General features: G+C 45.3%; 1 protein-coding gene across 5 annotated transcripts in view; it reads right to left on the minus strand.

The window, feature by feature from the left end:
* Positions 1-22,230, minus strand: part of LOC141092973 (uncharacterized) — a 137,320-nt gene that overhangs the window by 59,771 nt on the left and 55,319 nt on the right. For all 5 annotated transcript variants that reach the window (XM_073579355.1, XM_073579353.1, XM_073579354.1 and 2 more), the window contains exons 7-8: positions 14,356-14,584; positions 14,123-14,240 (exon numbers count right to left, since the gene is read on the minus strand). In XM_073579355.1, coding sequence (XP_073435456.1) covers positions 14,123-14,240; positions 14,356-14,584 — 347 coding nt within the window. The remainder of the gene's footprint in view (positions 1-14,122; positions 14,241-14,355; positions 14,585-22,230) is intronic.

The following is a 22,230-nucleotide window of genomic DNA, read 5'->3' on the forward strand; positions in this document are numbered from 1 at the left end:
AGCCAAATCTGCCTTTGAAGCGGCAGGATTTGCCATGTGCCCAGCATTTTCTGCAACGTGGGTATCTTGGGCACTTATCGTGTCGCCAAAAAACCTGCGTCGGGGTATTATTCCAGGGTCTCAAAGAGCAGTTTGCTGCGGTAGCTGACCAGATTGCTCAGGCCGGCAGGTACTTATGTTCAGCATCTTTGGATGTTGTGGAATGCTCGGCTAATGCCACAAGCAATAGTGTGGCGAGACGCATCCAAGACCTGAAGTGTCTGAGCAAGTCAATTCGTGTGCGCCATTTCAAGATGGAGTCTCTTCATTTGGTCATTGCTCACATGGAAACCGGAGATTGTGTGTCCTCAATAGATATTCAGGACACTTATTTTCGCACACCCATTTTTCAGACTCATCAGAGGGATCTCCGCATTGTGATCAACCAGGATCACTATCAGTTTGTATCCCTCTCTTTTGGCCTAGCCACAGCTCCCAGAGTATTTACGACGGTTCTGGCATCAAATATAGTGCTGCTACAAACCAGAGGAATTGTGGCGATCCCTTTACCTGGGCTACATCCTTATCAAAGAACCCACTTTCTTTCAGAACTTGGAGAGCCTTCAGATTGTTATGGACTCTTTAACTTGCATTGGATGGATTAGCGAAAGGGCAAAGTTCTTGTTGAGTCCAGTACAGCAACTACGGTTCCTATTGATGATATTCAACGAGTCCCAAGCATTGGTCTTTCTTACAGAGTAAAAATAGATTAGCTCTTCAGTCCACCATTTGGACCTTGAGGGGATTAGGGAAGCATTTTCTCCGGTTTTGCATGAGGGTCCTAGGCAAGATGATGGCCGCATTAGAGGCACTCCTGTTTGCACAATTTTACTCAAGAGCACTACAAAATGCCCTCTTGGCGAGTTGGGACAGATCGATACACTCTTTGGGTCAATCTGTGAGCCTTCCCTTTTGCAGCCATCCATCTCTAAGATGGTAGTCAACCTCATCTGTTAACTCAGGGTCTCTTTTTCCTCCTCATCCATTGGCAAGTACTGCCTACAGAGACCTGTTCTCAGGGATGGGGAGCAATCTTTCACTATCTATCTATTCAAGGATCCTGGGGGAACCAGGAGAGGCATTTCCTGATCAATGTATTGTAACTCAGAGCCATTCATCTGCCTCTTCTGCACTGGTTACATCTCTCTCAGAATTATCAGTTCTAATTTCGGACAATGCCACGGCTGTGGAATACATTAAATCGACAGGGGGTACGCAAAGTCAGTCCCCACCATGTCAGAAGTCGCAAGTATTCAGGAGAAGGCAGAATCTCAGCACTTCACATAGCCGGGGCAGACAACTGGGCAGCAGATTTCCTAAGCCGCCAGCAGATCTGCGGGTTAGTGATCTCTACATCCGGAAGTATTCAACGATATCTGTCAAGGGTGGGGAACCCTGGTTGTCAATTTGATGGCATCCAAGCTAAAATACAAAGTTCTCAGGTTTGTCATCAGATCTCATGCTCCTCCGACGGTCACAGTAGACTCATTGGCGATCCCAGTTCGCTCTGCACTGTATCTTTCCTCGTCTAGCCCTTCTGCCCAGGCTTCTCAAGAAATTCAGAGCAGAGGTTATTCGGGTTATCATCATCGTGCCAAACTAGCCTTGAAGGGCCTGGTATGCAGACTTGATTAACTTCCTGGCAGATCTTCTGAATCAAGGCCCAATTTTCCACCAGAATTTACAGTCGCTCAATTTGACCACATGGTTGTTGAGGCCACAATTTTAAGAGCAACAGGTGTCATCGGGGCAAGTTATCCAGGCCATGATGAAGTCAAGAAAGGTCTCTTCATTGCATATCTAACATCACACTTGGAATGCCTACTTTCGGAGGTGTGAGTCTAATGAATTCACCCCAATGTCTTTCTCCTTGCCTGTACGTCTCTCCTTTCTCGAGTCAGAGTTAAAGGCTGGGTTGGTGCTTAGTTCTCTCAAAGGTCAGGTCTCCGGTTCTGGCTATTTTATTTCAGAAGGATCTGGCAACTAGGCCACAAGTCAAGCTTTTTTTCAGGGAGTGGCACACAAAAGGCCACCGTACAGGAATCCCCTTATTTCTTGGGATCTCAATCTCTTCTTGGAGGCGCTACAGTTTCCACCTTTTTGAGCCTATTAAGGAGATATTCAATCTGTGACTCTCCAATAAAATAGATTTTCTGGTAACCATCACTTCCATCAGAAGAGTATCGGAGTTGGCAGCTCTCTCCTGTTGTGTTACTTGTCCTGATGAAGGATTAAGAAATGGTAGCTTTATGGCCAATTCCATCCTTTCTCCCTAAGGTGGTATCGGTTTTTCATCTAAATGAAGACATTGTGTTACCATCTTTTTGCTCTGCGCCAACAAAGAGCTTTAAAGAAATTGGATGTCGTCTGATCGGTGCGGACCTTTCTGTCCATTACGGATCGGTTCAGACGGTCAGACTCCTTGTTTGTTATTCCAAAGAGGCCTCAAAAGGGACTGGCTACTTTCTAAGGAGACCATTGCTTGCTGGATTAGAACACCTATTATTCAGGTGTGTAAATCAAAAGGCAGTGTTCCTCCTTTTAGGGTCAGCTTCCACTCTACGTGAGCGTTAGAATCTTCCTGGGCAGTTCGTCACCAGGCATCAGTTCTGCAACTCTGAAAAGCAGCCACATGGTCGACTCTGCGTACCTTTACGAAGTTTTACAGGGACCACAGTTTTGCTTCGGCATATGCAAATATGGGCAGGAAAATACTACAGGCAGAGGTTGCTCAATTAGAAGATTGAGCTACAGTGGAAAACAATTTTGTGGTAACAGTAAAATTAAGTTTCTTTCCCACCCCAGGGACAGCTAAAATCTCTTACTCATAGCCTTTATTGAGATACATATCACCCACCCTTGGTTGCTTGGTCGGGCGTGTATTTATGGTGTGTTTTGGATTGGGTGTAACTGAATTACTTTTTTGTTTTTTACATTAATACTTTCTTTGCTTCTCCTACTGCTTTCTCACTAAACTGTGGAGACCTGGACGCCCGTGTCACTAGTCAGGGCGCAGCTTCACTCAATACACATTTGCGGAGCGAAGCCGCGCCCACAGCACAGGCTCTGGCTGGGAGTATGTATAAAGCATACATACCCTCCCAGTCCCAGCTCAAAAACCGTTGAAAACCCGCAGCGCAAAAGGCGTGCGCTGAGGGGATTCATAAATCTGCAGTCACACAGAGTGACAGCAGACTTATCGATTTGGACCAGACAACCCCATTCACTATAATGTAAAAAGCATGCTGGAACTTGCAAGAGTTTCTTAATGAAACTTAACAAGATGAATAGCGGGACACAAGGTTCCCAGCAGCAGCATATTGGCCAGAATCCTGGTGGCATGCCTTTTCCAGGTAGCAAATGAACATAGCAATCTTATACGAACTGCCAGTGCCTCAATAGCAAGAGCAAAAAGGGCCGGGGAAAGAGGACACCCCTGACGAGTTCCCCTATGTAGTGAAAATGGCTCAGATATGGAATGATTTCGGATGACCCGGGCCCCAGGCTTCATGTACAAAATACTGACCCATTTTTGGAATCTGTCACCGAATCCATACCTCTGCAAACATGCACGGAGAAAAGGCCATTCAAGAGAGTCAAAGGCCTTGGCCGCATCCAGCGATGCCAATGTCCACTCATTGTCCGGCACCAGGGAGCTACATTGGACCACCGACTGGACTCGTCTAATATTGATAGAGGTGTTCTTACCAGGCATAAAGCCAGCTTGGTCAGAGTGTACAAGATCTAATATGACTGAATTCAACCTTTTGGCCAAAATTTTTGTGAAAATCTTATAATCCACATTTACCAATGATATGGGTCGATAAGATCCACAATCTAAAGGGTCTTTCCCCTCCTTTTTAAGAACTATTATATTAGCCTCATAGAATGATTCCGGCATGCATCCCCCCTCCCAAATCCCACGAAACACCGTCAACAAAAGGGGCGCCAGTATCTCCTGGTAATTCCTATACAGTTCAGCAGGGAATCCATCCGGCCCAGGGGCCTTCCCAGATGCCATATCCTTTATGGCATCCTCCACCTCCTCCAGAGTAAACTCAGCATCCATAAAGGATGGGAGGGACTCAGTACGGGAAACTCTATATATGACAAATAATTGAGACACCCCAGGCCATCCACATCAGTCTTAGAATTATACAATGAACTATAATAATCAGAAAAACATTTCAGTATTTCCTCCGTTGAAGAAACCAGAGTACCATCCAAGTTTCGGACCTGTAGAATCGTGTTAGTTATATTATGCTGTCGCACCAAATAAGCCAAAAATTTACTAGCCTGATTCCCCATTTCAAAATAAGATTGTCTAGTAAAAAATAGTTTACGCTTAGTTTCAGTATCAATATTTTATTAAGTATGTAACCTTTGAGCAGTCAAACACTCCACCCTATTACTATTAGTTTGATCAGATATATAGGCTGCCTCCGAATCTTTCAGACGTCGCTCCATCTCGCCATCCTCCTCCGATGTCACCCGTTTAATATAAGAGATTGTAGAGGACAAACAACCCCTCAGATAAGCTTTAAGAGCGTCCCAAAATATATTAACATTTCGGGGTTCAGGAAGGGACGAGACGAAGCAAAGTACCTGATCTATCGTTCTATCAGGCGATTTTATCAACTTCAGCCAAAAGGGGTTCAATTTCCATGTTATCCTATTGGTCGATGGGCCATATTTAAGTTTAAGAACAACCGGACTATGGTCTGAAATTCCCCTACTACCATGTTCAATATCATCTACCCATGTCGCCAGGCTGCTGGATCCAAAAATGTAGTCTATGCGAGACAGAGAGCGTTTAGTGGAGGAGTGGCAAGTATACTCCTTCGTCTCAGGATGGCGCATTCTCCATAGATCCAGCCACCCGCTTCCCGCCATAAATTGTGACAGCTGGGATGTAACCAGGGGGGGGGGAAATGTCTCGCTCTGCACTCCATCTCCTAGTCTCAGTTTATCTAGATGATTATTCATAACCAAATTAAAATCTCCCATACAAATAACGTGAGCATCTGGGTAATTCAGGACGAAACTCAATGCCTTCTGGATAATTGACATATTCGCTGGGGGAGGGTTGTAAGTACACAGGATAACATATTTCTGAGAGTTAATTAGCGCATGTACAAACACAAACCTTCCCTCAGGATCTTTCCGGGCCTCCCTGGTCTCCCACCGAACATCTTTATGTATTAATAGTGAAACTCCCCTGGAATAGCTGGTGTGAAAAGCATGTATAAACCACTATACCCAAGGTTTTTGCACCCACCGAACCGTATCCCTGGTCAGGTGCGTCTCAACCAAAGCCACAATATGAGGGCGATTGTTGTCTAATTTGTGAGAACACCTTAATTTTTTCTTTCAGAGGGTTTTTATGCCCTTACATTCCAGGTCATACAAATCAGCTCAGAACGCATTCCCGCCTACCTGGATATGTTGCATAGTGGTACCCAGAGTGCAGATATCACCTAGCGAACAAAGTTAGCATCGGCTGCGGCATTTACCTAAATACCTATAAAAACTAAAACCTTGAAAAGAGAAAACACAAAACAAGAACTTAGTGATGTAGGAGCACAGTCTCACACCCCCATCAAAAAATAAGGAAGGGGATACCATCACTGAACACAGTGTCCAGTATTGTTGGTAACTGGATACTCGCCGAAAAAGCTCCAATTAGACTTGTAACTGAGAGGATCCAAATTAACAGCCGTTACATTAGGAATCCTTCGCAGGGGACGCCCCATGGGACCGCAGCCATTCAGCCGCCTCCGCCGGATCCATGAAAAATACGGAGGTACCTCTGTGAACAACCCGGAGCCGGGCATATCATCGAGTACACAATGTTTCTGTCCCTGAGCTGTTTCTTGACCTCGATGAATTGTGCCCGCTGCTTCTGCAGTTCCATGGAAAAGTCCGGAAAGATGGAGATGACAGCATTATTAAACTTGATGGGACTTTTTAGTCGTGCAAGACACAGAATGGTGTCTCTGTCCTTACAATTGAGCATGCAAAACACAAGCCGCGGAGACACCATCACATGTTTCTCAAGGCATGCAATGACTGGCCAGGTCTTTACCGGGAAGGAACAACCATGGGAAAGGCAGTCTCCAATGAAGGAAACCACCTATGCCAAAACATGGTATCCATCCACAGACAGCTGTTTCAGGGTATTGCCCCTCATCAGTGTGGAGTAGGAAACTGTGTTGGATGTTGATCTCCATGAGTTCATTCATCCTCATTTTTCACAGTCTTCTACTAGGCATTGCTCCTACTGGCCAGTTTCCTAACCACACTGATGAGGGCAAATACAGCTGTCTGTGGATGGATACCATGTTTTGGCATAGGTGGTTTCCTTCATTGGAGACTGCCTTTCCCGTGGTTGTTCCTTCCTGGGGAAAGACCTGGCCAGTCATTGCTTGCGTTGAGAAACATGTGATGGTGTCTCCGCGGCTTGTGTTTTGCATGTTTTTACATATTTCCCATAAGGGATGGGGGCATTGCTCTAGAATCACTGCGTTGAGAAACATGTGATGGTGTCTCCGCAGTGTTGGATGTTGATCTCCATGAGCTCATTCATCCTCATTTTTCACTTACAATTGAGCAGACGCGCCAGGAAAGGCCGAGGCGGAGCCCCCGGAGGCAGGGGTTTTGTAGGGACCCTATGGGCTCTTTCAATAGCGAACATTGAGGAGAATTCATCTCCCAGGGATGTCTTAAGCCAGTCCTCCAGAAACTGCTCAGGATGTTGACCCTCCGAGCGCTCAGGCAGACCAATAATGCGGATATTATTCCGACGCATTCTATTTTCCAAGTCATCCGCTTTTTGCTTCCAAGCCTTCATGGAGCCCGCCACCTTCGTCAATTTAGCCTCCATAGGTGTAACGGTATCCTCCACCCTGGACACCCTCGTCTCCACCTCCGTAATACGTGCCTTCATGGCCTGTATATCGTGACGAAGTCTCCCCACCTCTGTGTAGACATCCTCGATCTTCTCCGTCAGGGATGTCCTGGTCAGAGAGATAGCCTGCATCAACTGCTCAGACGCCTGTTTAAGGGTCAACTCCTCCTGCTCCGTCTCCTCCTCACCCCCGGAATGGCGATTTTTGCGTTGAACTTGAGAGGAGGTATTCCTAAGGGGTCGTGCACTTTCGGAGGGATCGGGTCTTACAACTCTTTTAGTTTTTCTGCCGCTCCTGGCCCCTTAAATCGACTCATGACTGATTACAATATGATCCGGTGAGACAGCCAGAAATGCGTGCCTCGGACAATTCCCACCGCAGAGGACAATCACAGCAGATTATTAATAGACGTTTATAGCTCCAGCACAGGCCACAGATGGGAGGCTACATACAATTGTGAGCACTATTCAGGAGAGTCTCTTGCGGCCAGGGCAGGGAGATGAAGCCCCACAGAGAGAGCAGCAGTGGGGGAGGGAGCTCAGAGCCTCCCGCAGTAATGGCACAAGCCGGCGCAGTGAGGGGTTAATGGGGGGGGAAACACGCAGGGCCCAATTTTTCAGGGCACTCACCGCGTGTCCCCTCTATCGGTCTGCCAGTATCTTCACTGCCCGCGATGCAGCGGTGTGGATCAGCGCCGCAGCTCTCAGCAGCAGAGCCGCGCGCCCAAGATGGCCGCCGCCTCGTGGAGTAGCAGGGTCAGCCGCCCGCTCCGGTCTCCTCAGCCGCCCGCCTGCAGAAACCACCTCACGTCCTCTTGCGGGGCACCAGGGGGGTGCCACCGTCCAGGGGGTTCAGATCGCCACCAGTATGTTACTTAAAAAGGGGTCCAGATGCCAGGATTTTTTCCAGGATTCTGAGGAGCTCTCACAGCAGCGTCCTCTCCTGCACGCTACATAGCCACGCCCCCCCGAACATAGCAATCTAATGATGTAAAAAATCAAACTAACAAAAAAGTAGATTTTTGGTTCTTACAGTAAAATCTATTTCTCGACGCATTCATTGGGGGGGACACAGGAAACCATGGGTGTATGCTGCTGCTACTAGGTGGCTGACATTATGCAAATAAAAAAGCTAGCTCCTCCTCAGTAGTGTACACTCCACCGACCGGGGCCAAGCTTGTCAGTTAGTGTCAAAGTAGTAGGAAAAGCAACCTAAATGGAATCATTAGAAAAAAAGGGCGAGTGCTGTGTCCCCCCCAATAAAGGCTCCGAGAAAGAGATTTTACAGTAAGAACCAAAAATCTAGTTTTCCCTATCGCTTCATTGGGTGACACAGGAAACCACGGGACGTCCCAAAGCAGTACCAAAGGGTGGGAAGACTACAAGAACTACTTAAAAATACAAGCAGAGGCAAGAATAGCAGGACGGAGACTGGTCTCTGTAATAAGGAGAAGACCTTACTACCCAGGCGAAAAACGCCAGGATGGCAGATGGAAAGGCAAAAATATAACGGAGAACAGCAGCTTAGAGAGCTGCTATTAGGAACCCGAAAAAGAATGTTGCAAGAGGCCATTCGTCCAGATGCCAAGAGAAGTATGGAGGACAAACAATGATGATTGTCCGGACGCAAACAGGGAATCTGAGCGTCCGAAGAAACTGTTCCCTACAGAAGGAACGCGGAGACGCCCTTTGCCAAGTTACTTAGGAATCCGGGAAAATTGCGAGAAAGACAAGAAGGCACGCAGGAAAAATGCCTGCCACCAGGGGCGGGGTATCCTAAATACACCCTGGAAACCGCTAGAAATCAAAGGAAGTGCGCACTTCCCACCGGAAAAAAACAAAACACCGAAAAGAGAAACTGAAAAGGGAAACAGAGAAGCAGCTCAAAAGGGGGTCAAGTGGCAACTAAGCTCCGGAACCGACCCAGGGAGGAGAGGAAAGGGCATATAAAAGGATTCCCTACATAGATCATATTTAAGCCTTGACTGGAGAAACCGCTGTTCGAATGCTGCGGTTCACTAGTAGGCCACAAAAAAGACGGGAACAGTTAAAACCGATATAACAAGGAAAAACTTTAAAGTAGGCTACGGTGAACATACTGGAGAGCAAAACACTGAGTCCGTACTGAAGGAAACTTCATGTACTACTCAGGATCTATTCAGAGCGATGCGGATTCTGTTGCATCCACAAGCAGCTCTGAAAAAAAATAAAAACCTTCTGAAGAGACAACCCCATGCCTGTCTAAGTAAGTAGAACGTAGACTGCCGTGGACAACTCCGCAGACTCAGATCAATCAGGAAGCCTACTCAAGCCTACTGGGATGATAATGGTCATAAGGGACTAAGGAAAGAGTTGTCTAGATGGCATTGGGAGGCAAAATAGTAAATGAGCAGTCAAACCCGAATAGAGAGAGGGATAACGCCCTACTCCGAACAGGGAGAAATTAGAAGGAAAATCCCCTGAAGAACTGAAGTGTGCCATGTCAAATGTGGGAGGAGACCAGTCAAACCCATATAAAGTTGGGGATGGGAAGGAGCACATAGCATCCAGAAGAAAAACTTGACTGACGAAAAGAACAATCCTCACTATGATGTCCTGGGAGACCTTGTCAGTCCTGGACTATCTGGGAGGATTTTCGTGTGTGGACCCACTTACCTAGGTATGAACCACAACACAATCACAGATAACGGAGAAAATGTAATTGTCAAAATACTGATAAGGATATGATTCTCATTGGATCCAGGCCTGGAGTAGCCTTCGTACACTGGTCGATGCTCGTGCAGAGTTATATCCAATCACTGTCAGGGAGGGGAACTTGTTCCTGTAACGTTCAGAAACCAAATCCCAGAGTTGATATATAGGGAGCTAGGTTATCGAGATAGACCACAGTGAACAGTCATGAGAGTCACGGTATATATATATATATATATATATATATATATATATATATATATATATATAATCTAACTCAGTGCTGATAATTCATGTATGGTACTTGACACCTGTGTGTCTGGCATACCTGAAAGTGGACTGGCCACTTATGCTGCCGCTGTGAACAACCGTGTGGCACTTGGTAGAATGTCTGTCTCACTGAAAAAGACCACAGATGTTAATGACTACGAGACACATAGTAAAAGGTGAACCTGAATCACCTGAAAGCGGACTAGGAACACTGCTACAGCCAGAAGTAATGAATACCAGGCACCTCTTATTCACTGAGTGGTGAATAGAAGGGAGCGTAGGCAGATGCTGCAAATTACCCTGAGGTACATGAAAGAGGGTGTTTCTGACTCAACTGACTAAGGGAAAGAATACCAGGACCAATGCAGCAATTAACCCCAGGCACGTCTGAATCACTGGAAAGACAGTAGATATTGACTAAATGTACTTGGTAGGTGGAGCCTCTAAATCCTGGACAGCAGACAGAAAGACGACGGCTTCAAATCTACTGCACTGTACTTGGTAGGTGTGCTGCAATCGGTTCTCAGTATGCTGCAACTGACAAATCGTGGAGAGAACCCTGGAGAAAGGGTATAGGAGGAGAGCCGATTCTGTGCTGCAGTCTAGATCTGGATACCTGATGGCATTAGGCAGAATAACAGTCTCACATCCGGCCGTGTAGTAAGCTGCACCACGAAGTCTGTCCTGAAGTATGACCTGTCATCAATTCTGAAGGCAGAACAGCCAGCTCGGGATCAGAGGGAGCCTTTTTTTTTTTTACTGAGCCACAGCAGGCACTGCTGGAGGATACAGACTTTTCTCAGCAGGAAATCAGTCCCAAACACTGCAGTAGTGAAGGGGTAGGAGCTTACCGCTCTGCCTAGAGTAGTGTAACACTGGCATCAGGAGAGGGCTGCAGGAGGAGAACCTGTGTCACCTGGAGAAAATGACACCTTCCGGGACCAGGTGCCAGCAGATGGCTACCGTAGGGAGGGAGAGGAGCACATTAATATCAAAAAAGGGAAGCCGATGAGGTTTGGACAGAGGAAGGAGGGAGCTTGTCGCTCCTGTGGGCTCCTTAATCATTTGGTCCAACTTGGAGCCAAATAGATGGAAACCCTGGAAAGGCAAGCTGGTAAAGGATTTTAAAGATGGTCCGTGAAAGGCGGACTTTGAAGATAAGTCCGCCTGCCACGCCTTAAGCCAAATAGTTCGTCGGATAGCCACAATATTACTGGACGCCTGAGCCACGCATGAAGTGACGTCCAGAGAGGCGGACACCATGTACTTCCCTGTATGAGAAATTTGGTCTGTGAGGTCGGCCAATTCCTCCGGATGGGCTCCAGCAAGAATGCCCTGACGGAGCTGCTTAGCCCATGCAGCTATGGTCTTTAACACCCAGGTAGTGGCAAAGGCAGGGCACAATGTAGAAGCGGCCACTTCGAAGGCAGACTTAGCAAAAGACTCTATGATCCTGTCATTAGAGTCCTTAAGGGATGCGCCATTTGTGAGCGGAAGGACCGTGCTTGTTGGATAATCTGGAAACTGGAGGGACCACAGTTGAAGAAGCAGTCCATTCGCCATGAGCTCAGGGATATAGGATGCCAAGGTGCTTCTCTCTTTGTAAGCGTCTAGTCGGATTAACCCGCTCCCTGGAAAATACCTCCTCAAATTCTCTGTTTATGGCAAATACCTTGGGAGCTGGTCTCAACCGTTTAAACAAAACCACCTGTTCTACGGGTTCCATAGCGGTATCCGTAATGTTAAAGATCTGATTGACCGCCACAATGAGGTTATGGACCATGTCTCTCATATTAGACGCCTAGTCAGAATACAGGTCCGAGTCATCATCTGATAGTGTGTCCGATACCGCCTCACCAGACTCGGGGGAGGAGGATCTGGAAAAAGCAGTCCGCCGGGAAAGACCAGGGGCAGAGACAGAGCGGAGGACCACCTAGAATGACGCTCCTGCCTGGATCTCTTACGGCCCATGTTGGTAGGCACAGCCAGTGAGTTCTGCAATCCGCTAGCAACGGCGGAGGCAGGAAGGGGAAACCTGTCAAGAGCGGACACCAGGGTGAGGTCCACCACAGATTGCGACAGATAGGATAGGGGCACCACTCTCTCCTGAGGAGGAGGAGAAAGCAGGAGGGCGAGAGCGCTCTCCTTTAGGATTAGGCATAAGAAGCAGACCCACTAACTAATGCCAGAAGGTTAGGGGACAGAAAGATATGAGCTGAGGAGAGTGTCAGTCGGCAGAACAGAACTACTCACAAGAAGATGCAGGTTCTGTCTGTTTCCAGACTGTATAGGGAGTTCCAGGACAATTGAATTGCAGGAGTAAATGCAGAACTTCCTGCAGAGAAAAGTAACGTTCCAGGTTCCAATGCCGGCAAATGGTGACCGCAGAGAGGAAGAGGAGGGCCCGCAGTGAAAAACGGGGTGAGATTCCGCGCCACTGGAGGAAAGGGAGACATGCAGAAGAACTTGCACAATGAGGCCGTGAAAAGGGGCGGAGCTAGCAAGGGAGCTAACGGCGGGAGCTACAAGAAGGGGTGGAGCTATTAAGATGAGGGGGGTGTCTACAACGGGCGGGGAAAAAAAGCCGCTCGATGATGCAGGAAAGAGGGGGCGGAGCTAGTTCCCGAGGCTAGGCCGTGCTGAAGCCAGGGACTAAAGTGGAAAAACATTCACCGATGAAGAGGGCGGCGCTGAGGCCCCAAAGTTAACAGTACTGTAACCCTGCGCCCCTCCATCCATGCTATGCTGCTCGTCCCCAGTGCCTGTCCTAAATAAAACAAGGGAAAGCTAGATCTTCCTCTATCTTCATTCTTTCCTTCATCTTTACCTGAACCTTCCCCTCAACACCTCTGGACAGGAATCTGAGAGGGAGAGAAACAGAGATCTATCTCTCCACAGATGTCCATCAATAGACATCTGAGCCGCTTAGATTTAGGGATGTCCATGCCTCCTGAAACCGATAGGCTCTGGTGGATGAGTGGGTAGGAGACAGGGGCCAGGACCGTGATCGGATCACCTAAACACTCTTCTGTGTTAGAGGTTAGTGTCCTGCCAACTAGACAGATGAGGATAAGGGGTGGCAGTACACACCGTACTCATAGTCTCTACATGGGAGTACAGTTGTGACTGTTCACATTGTATCCCTCCAGAGGTAGGAGAGAAGATCCATCTGAAAAAGAAGAGACGTTACTGGAAAACGACGAAACCGAGGTAGATATGGGTCTAGTGAAAGACCCGTGTCCACCTCTTACTGACACTAAGCTAAACTGACTAGCTTGGCCCCGGTCGGTGGGGTGTACACTACTAAGGAGGAGCTAACTTTATTTGCATAGTGTCAGCCTCCAAGTGGCAGCAGCATACACCCATGGTTTCCTGTGTACCCCAATGAAGCGATAGAGAAAAAAAACTCATGAGACTAAACCACCTTCTTCAATCACCAACATGAACCATTTTTGTCAGCGTACAGGTTTAAGCCATGCTAAACCTTTTGCGGATAGCTCTAGATGCACTTTGTGTTCCATAACTTTTCTAATTTTCCTTGGTTGCCACTACACTTTTGTCAGGTTGTCCTTCCTTGTGTGGTACTACCTTTTTGGTAGGTGCTAACCACTCCATACTAAGAAATCCCACAAGACCTCCTCATTGGAGATGCTCTGACCTACTTGACTAGTCATCACTAATTGGCACTTGTCAATGTCACTCACTTCTGAACGCTTGCCATTTTTCCTGCTTTCAAAATCAAGAACTGCAAATCATTAGCTACCCAATGTTTCCCCACCTGTTGACACATGTCATAGTCTCAAGATAATCAATGATATTCACTTTTTGATCTTCTGCTTCCTGTCTGTGATTCCCTGGCCCCTGCACCTGCCTCCAGACTTTGAATAACTGCCTTTTTAGTGACCTGCCTCTTCTGTATGAAATCTCCACTTTAAACAGAAGTGGCAGGCGGAGGGGCTGGGGAATCACAAACAGGGAAGAGTCCCCAATGTATAGTCTGGCCCCTGTGCACCAAAATCTAAATAGCAGAAAAATTAAAATGCGGATTAAAGAAGAACAACAAAAAAGGGGAGTTCTTCAATGGTATCACTGTAAACAGTAATACAGCGCCATTACAGCCATGTCTTTACTGTATATTACAAAATCGTGCTGACAGGTTCTTTAAAATATCATTTCTATTAAACCCCCAAATCTTATACAACAACTGCATCATACCGATATCCTTCCCAGGGAAACGTTGAATCTTTTGGAATCTGGTTGCTTCAATAACAATGCTGAGCTTGCTGTGACACTGGATACAATTCAAGTCTTTAGTGATGCCATAAGAGAGACTCTGTAGAACAAGTAAAGAGAAAAGGAGATGACACAACCATTAACTGAGGGAGAAAAGAGCATTGGATATTGTAAAATTGTCTCATCTACCCTTTCCTATTTTGGGTTACTCATACCTTTACTGGTTCTTCATGAGAGCAATTTAAGCAGCTGATCATGAAGGTGCACTCCAGCAATACCAGATCTCTGGCGCTGGCTCCTTGAATATCCACATACCCCAGTACAGTTGAGTATTGGTGCAGAATGCCAGGAAGGAAGGTCCCAGATATACGGCTATTACATTTTTCACATAGTGCTGTACACGGCTGCTTTCCAGTCAATGACAGGTCTGCTGTAATCTTACACCTGATGAAACAAAATTAAAATTAGTACAAGGCCCCAGGCGAATTTCCAGCATTTTAGTAGCAATATTTATTTAGTTGCATTTGTAACATGCGTATGAGCACACACGGAAGTAAAATACTTTTATTCTTTGTATACTTAGGTCCCAATTCGTCATTGCCTTTGTGCCTATTTTTTTTGTCTAGCTTTGTCCGTTTTCGCCTATTTTGGTTTGCACTCAATTCATTATTCTATTTGCGCCTTTTTTTAAAGTCTGTTTTTATGTGCTAACCCGTTTTCGTTTTTCACTTTGTAGGAAGAGACCTGAGTAGTCTTGAAAGCTTGCAATTTGTTACCATCTTTTCAGTTAGCCATTAAAAAGTCTCAACCACTGAGGACTCAAATTTAAATATTTTTCTAGGCAGAGTCTAGTAATTCCAGATATTTTAGCCCGATTTTTAAAAAGTCACAAAATTGGATGCAACTTCACCCTAGTTTCCTGGTGATTTTGAGTATGCCAAAATTTTTGCAATATTTTTGGAGCCAAAAGTAATTAAGACAGCAAAAAAGACCATTTTTTACTTTGAGTTAAATTAATGAATCACGTGTGCCATTTTGATGAACTTGGTGCTAAAAAGGGCAATAGCACAGGACAAAGGAAAGTGCTTTAAAATAAATACAAATGATGATTCAGGGTCTTAAGGGCCTGTCACACTAAGCTATATCGCTAGCAATATCGCTATAATGTCACTGGTTTTTGTGACGTTATAGCGATATTGCTAGCGATATCGCTGTGTCTGATACTTACCTCCGACCGGCTCCCCCGCTGGTTATTCCGGATCAAGCGAGAACGCCCTGGACCGTTTCTCGTCGTCAGCTTCCTGCTGTGCTTCCTGCTGTGACGACGAGCGACGCGTGGATGCGGGCGGGAGGACATCAGGATCGCCTCGTCTGACAGGTAAGTAGCGACCCTCGACCCCTGCGATGTCGCTGGTGAGATCTGCCTGTGTGGCAGCTCAATAGCGACCACTTAGCGATGTACCAGCGATCCTGACCGCATCATATCGCTGGTCGGGATCGCTGGTGTATCGCTAAGTGTGACAGTACCTTTAGATTAAGTAGCGTTTAATTCTGCATAGTGTACTAATTTTGGCTTCATTGCCATATTAAGTCACGCTCATCGTTATTGGCACCCATGAAGTTTAAGTAGATAATGCGGAATAGTTCTTGAAAAAAATGAATCAAGTGAAACAAGTTTTTTTTTTGTATAAAGCACTTGTGGTAAATATAAAAGAGCAAATGATAAACAATTTAAAACAAAAAATAATGGGAGGGAAAAACAGGAAAACCTAAAGCTTGCTGTGACACTGGTATTTGACTGGCCTGTGGTAAATCACAAAAGATAATCACCTGTACTTAATTGTCGGTGCCAATGTGACATGAATTAGCCAATGAAAGATGACTTCTGTATTTTAAAAAGCCACATGGTAGGCCCTGTTCTTTTGTCACAATGGTGAAGACAAAGAGCTGTCTAGTCTGAAGACATCAAAATTGCTATTATTAGCAAACACAATAGTAATAATAATAATCTTACACAAGACTTTCAAAGGGTATAATGCCTTCTGCAAAGACCTTGGTAGCCCAGTTTCAACAGTGCGCAATGTTATTAAGAAATTTGCCAAGCATGGAACAGTCGAGAACATCCCTGGACATGGGGAAAGAGGAGAATTGACAAGCGATGTCTTTGAAGATTGGTGCGAATGGTGGAAAAAACATCATTTCAAACAACCAAAGAACTGAAGGCCAACCTGGAATTGTCTGGGGGTCAAGGCTTCAACAAATACCATATGCCGCACACTCAACCAAGCAGAGCTTTATGGGCGAAGGACAAGGAAGAAAAGACATAAAAAGCAATGTCTGATTTTTGCCAAGGAGTACCTTTACAAATTACAATCCTTCTAGGAAAATGTTCAGTGGACAGATCAAACATGTGGCAATGCAAAGTAACAGTCTGTTTAAAGACAGCACAATGAAGCTGAATGCAAAAGAAGACCCTACCAATAGTTAAGCATGGTGGAGCTTTGCTGCATCTGGCACTGGAGTCCTTGAGGTATCACAGGAATCATGAAATCAAATAATGATGAAGAGATGTTAGAGCAAAATGTCTTACCCAGTGTGAGAAAACTTGGTTTGAGTCGAAGATCATGGGTCCTCCAGCAAGACAGTGACCCAAAGCACACATCAAAAAGTACACAGGAATGTTGAAAAAGAAAAAAAATGAACTGTATTAAAATGGTCAGAAATGAGTCCTGACCTCAGTCCCATTGAAAATCTTTGAGGTGAGCTGAAATCTGCCATTGGGAAAAAAGAGCCCTGTAAACATTCAAGAGCTTGAACAAACTGCAAAGGAAGAGTGGAGAAAGTACCAGCTGAGAAGTGCAAGAAGCTTATAGATGGCTACAAGAAATGTTTGGAGGCTGTGATCAATGCCAGAGGGTGTGCAAGCAAATATTAATTAGGGGTGCCTTTACTGCTGCACAAGCTGTTTATTTCTTGTTTGAAATTGTAACATGTAAGTTGAAAAACAATATTTTATTGTTGTATTACTTTGGACCTTTAGTTAAAATTCCTGAGGATATAACTTTGGTACATTTCCTACTGTCTCCTTCCCCACCATCCTGTAGCATGTAAGCCCAAAAGGGCAGGGTCCTCTCCCCTCTGTATCAGTCTGTCATTGTAAGATTGTTTACTGTAAGTGATATCTGTATGAATGGAGACTTAGTTATTGAGGATTTCTTTTGCAATCTCATACCTTGTCTCCAAGAAAATGGACCACTTTGACTTCACTTGCTCAACAGTCATCTCAGTAAAAGCACTAACATTAACCCCTTCACCCCCAAAGGTTGGTTTTGCACGTTCATGACCGGGCCAATTTTTACAATTCTGACCACTGTACCTTTATGAGGTCATAACTCTGGAACGCTTCCATGGATCCCGGTGATTCTGACATTGTTTTCTCGTGACATATTGTACTTCATGTTAGTGGTAAAATTTCATTCAAATAACTTGCGTTTATTTGTGAAAAAAACGGAAATTTGGCAAAAATTTTGAAAATTTCGCAATTTTCCAAGTTTGAATTTTTATGCCCTTAAATCACAGAGATACGGCACACAAAAAAACTTGATAACTAACATTTCCCACATGTTTACTTTACATCAGCACAATTTTGGAACCAAAATTTTTTTTTGTTAGGAAGTTATAAGGGTTAAAAGCGATTTCTCATTTTTACAACACCATTTTATTTTTAGGACCACATCACATTTGAAGCCACTTTGAGGGGTCTATATGATAGAAAATACCCAAAAGTGACACCATTCTAAAAACTGCACCCCTTAAGGTGCTCAAAACCACATTCAAGAAGTTTATTAACCCATTAGGTGCGTCACAGGAATTTTTTTGAATATTTAAAAAGAAATGAACATCTAACTTTTTTTCACAAAAAAAATATTTCAGGTTCAATTTTTTTTATTTTACCAAGGGTAACAGGAGAAATTGGACTGCAAAAGTTATTGTGCAATTTGTCCTGAGTACGCTGATACCTGATTTGTGGGGGGGAACGACTGTTTCGGCACATGGCAGAGCTCAGAATGGAAGGAGCGCCGTTTGACTTTTTCAATGCAAAATTGGCTGGAATTCAGATCGGACGCCATGTCACGTTTGGAGAGTCCCTGATGTACCTAAACAGTGGAAACCCCCTACAAGTGACCCCATTTTGGAAACTAGACCCCCCAAGGAACTTATCTAGATATGTGGTGAGAACTTTAAACCCACAAGGGCTTTACAGAAGTTTATGACGTACAGCGGTACAATTAAAAAATCATATTTTTTCCACAAAAATGATCTTTTCACCCCAATTTTTATTTTCCCAAGGGTAACAGGACCCTGAAAGTTATTGTGCAAATTGTCCTGAGTATGCTGATACCCCACATGTGGGGGTAAACCACTATTTGGGCGCATGGCAGAGCTCGGAAGGGAAGCAGCGCCATTTGACGTTTTTGGCTGGAATTGAGATCGGACATCATGTCGCGATTGGAAAACCCCTGATGTACCAAAACAGTGGAAACCCCCCACAAATGACACCATTTTGGAAACTAGACCCCCTAAGGAACTTATCTAGATGTGTGGTGAGAACTTTGAACCCCCAAGGGCTTCACAGAAGTTTAAAACATAAAGCCGTACAATTAAAAAATCATATTTTTTCCACAAAAATGATCTTTTCACCCTCAATTCTTATTTTTCAAAGGGTAACAGCACCCTAAAAGTTATTGTGCAATTTGTCCTGAGTACGTTGATACCCCACATGTGGGGGTAAACCACTATTTGGGCGCATGGCAGAGCTCGGAAGGGAAGCAGCGCCATTTGACGTTTTTGGCTGGAATTGAGATCGGACACCATGTCGCGATTGGAAAACCCCTGATGTACCTAAACAGTGGAAACCCCCCACAAATGACGCCATTTTGTAAACTAGACCCCCCAAGGAACTTATCTAGATGTGTGGTGAGCACTTTGAACCCCCCAGTGCTTCACAGAAGTTTATAACGCCCGGGCGTGAAAATAAAAAATTTGTATTTTTTCCACAAACATGATCAATTAGTCCCCAACTTTTTTATTTTCCCAAGGGTAACAGGAGAAATTGAACCCCAAAAGTTGTTGTCCAATTTGTCCTGAGTACGCGGACACCCCATATGTGGGAGAAAACTACTGTATGGACACACGTCAGGGCTCGGAAGGGAAGTAGTGACGTTTTGGAATGCAGACATTGATGGAATGGTCTGCGGGTGTCATGTTGCCTTTGGAGAGCCCCTAATGTACCTAAACAGTGGAAACCCCCCACAAATGACCCCATTTTGAAAACTAGACCCCCTAAGGAACTTATCTAGATGTGAGGTGAGCACTTTGAACCCCCAAGGGCTTCACAGAAGTTTATAATGCCAGGGCATGAAAATAAAAAAATCGTATTTTTTCCACAAACATGATCAATTAGTCCCCAATTTTTTTATTTTCCCAAGGGTAACAGGAGAAATTGGACCCCAAAAGTTTTTGTCCAATTTGTCATGAGTACGCTGACACCCCATATGTGGGAGAAAACTACTGTATGGACACACGTCGGGGCTCGGAAGGGAAGCAGTGACGTTTTGGAATGCAGACTTTGATGGAATGGTCTGCGGGTGTCATGTGCGTTTGGAGAGCCCCTGATGTACCTAAACTATTGAAACTCCCCACAAGTGACCCCATTTTGGACACTAGACCCCCCCACGGAACTTATCTAGATGTGTGGTGAGCACTTTGAACCCCCAAGTGCTTCACAGAAGTTTATAACGCTCGGACGTGAAAATAAAAAAATCATTTTTTTCCACAAAAATGATATTTTTGCCCCCAATTTTTTATTTTCCTAAGGGTAACAGGAGAAATTGGACCCCAGAAATTGTTTTGCAATTTGTCCTGAGTAGGCTGATACCCTACATGTGGGGGTAAAACACTGTTTGGGCGCATGGCAGAGCTTGGAAAGGAAGGAGCACCATATGACTTTTTCAACTCAGAATTGGCTGGAATTGAGATCAGACGCAATGTTGCATTTGGAGAGCCCCTGATGTGCCCAAACAGTGGAAACCCCCAATTCTAACTCCAACCCGAACCCCAACACACCCCTAACCCTAATCTCAGCCCTAACCCTAACCCAAGCCCTAACCCTAGCCCTAACCCTAACCCTAGCCCTAGCCCTAATGGAAAAATGGAAATAAATACATTTTTTTTTATTTTATTATTTTTCCCTAACTAAGGGGGTGATAACGGGGGGGTTTGATTTACTATTTATGGCGGTTTTTATGTTTGGCAGCTGTCGCACGCTAAAAGACGATTTTTATTGTAAAAATAGTTTTTGCATCACCACATATTGAGAGCTATAATTTTTCCGTATTTTGACCCACCGAGTCATGTGAGGTCTTATTTTTTGCAGGACGAGTTGACGTTTTTATCGGTACCATTTTCGGGCACGTGACATTTTTTGATCGCTTTTTATTCCGATTTTTGGGACGCAGAATGAACAAAAACCAGCGTTTCATGAATTTCTTTTGGGGGAGTGCGTTTACACCTTTCCGCGTGCGGTAAAATTGATAAAGCGGTTTTATTTTTCGGGTCAGTACGGTTACAGCGATACCTCATTTAGGTCGTTTTTTTATGTTTTGTCGGTTTTATGCAATGAAAACTATTTTATATAAAAAACCACCATGGTTACTTACCGGTAGCCGGTTTTTCCGGAACCCATGACAGCACCACCTGAGAGAGGGATCCGCCCCAACAGGACAGGAACCTACTGAGACATAAGGGGCGGCACCTCTCCCCCGCTTCAGTTGGGTTACAGAGCATTGAGAGGACTTCCCGGTTAGTTACATGTTTAATCCAACACCACAACACTCAAAACACCCTACTAATTGTGCACACCCATACAGTGAAAAAGGGGGGGAATGTACGGGTGCTGTCATGGGTTCCGGAAAAAACGGCTACCGGTAAGTAACCATGGTGGTTTTCCCTTCACCCATGACAGCACCACCTGAGAGATTTTTGGAGACTTCGAAACACCTTAGGGAGGGACCACCGCTTGCAGCACCCTTCTACCAAAGGTTAAGTCAGCAGAGGAGGATAGATTTAATCTATAGTGCTTAAAGAAGGTTGAAGGTGAGGCCCAGGTAGCGGCCTTACAAATCTGTTCGATTGATACCTCTGCCTTTTCAGCCCAGGAGGTCGCCACGGCTCTGGTGGAATGAGCCTTGATGCCGTCAGGAATCGGGATACCACTAGCTGAATAGGCTACACTAATGGCTTCCCTAATCCGTCTAGCAATAGTCCCTTTTGAAACCCCATAGCCTTTCCTGGCACCCTGAAAAGCTACGAATAGGGACTGTGACCTCCTCCACTGGCTAGCAACCAGCAACCTTGTACGCCTTCAGAGTCCTCCTGGATGGAGAAAGAAAAATGTTGTGAAGAAGAAACGGAGAGTGGTGGTCATGGGGGATTCCCTGTTGAGAGGAACAGAGGCCGCTATCTGCAGACCGGATATAACTTCAAGAGAAATGTGCTGTCTTCCAGGTGCAAAAATTAAAGATGTGTCTGACAGGATATCAGGACTCTTCAGACCTACAGATGACTACCCATTCCTGCTACTACATGTGGGGACAAATGACACCGCAAGAAACGACCTGGAAACCATCTGCAGAGACTTTGAAGACTTAGGCAAGAAAGTGAAAGAACTGGGAGCGCAGGTGGTCTTCTCTTCCATCCTCCCAGTGGATGGCCATGGAACAAGGAGGTGGAATAAGATTCTGCAGGTGAACAACTGGCTACGTCGATGGTGCCGTCAGCAACGATTTGGATTTCTGGATCACGGAGTGAACTACTTATACGATGGACTACTTGCTAGAGATGGGGTGCACCTTACGAAGACTGGAAAGCAGGTATTTGGAAGTCGCCTTGCTACACTTGTAAGGAGAGCTTTAAACTAGAACAACATGGGAAGGGAAGCAAAAGACCAGAAAAAGCCATACACCTGACAAATGCTACTGAGAACTCTGCTATTAGAAGTGGAAAGGAAGAACAAAGACGAAAGAATCTAA

Source organism: Dendrobates tinctorius, unplaced genomic scaffold (genome assembly GCF_039654945.1).
Source record: "Dendrobates tinctorius isolate UK_male_01 unplaced genomic scaffold, ASM3965494v1 ptg000062l, whole genome shotgun sequence".
Lineage (NCBI taxonomy): Eukaryota > Metazoa > Chordata > Amphibia > Anura > Dendrobatidae > Dendrobates > Dendrobates tinctorius.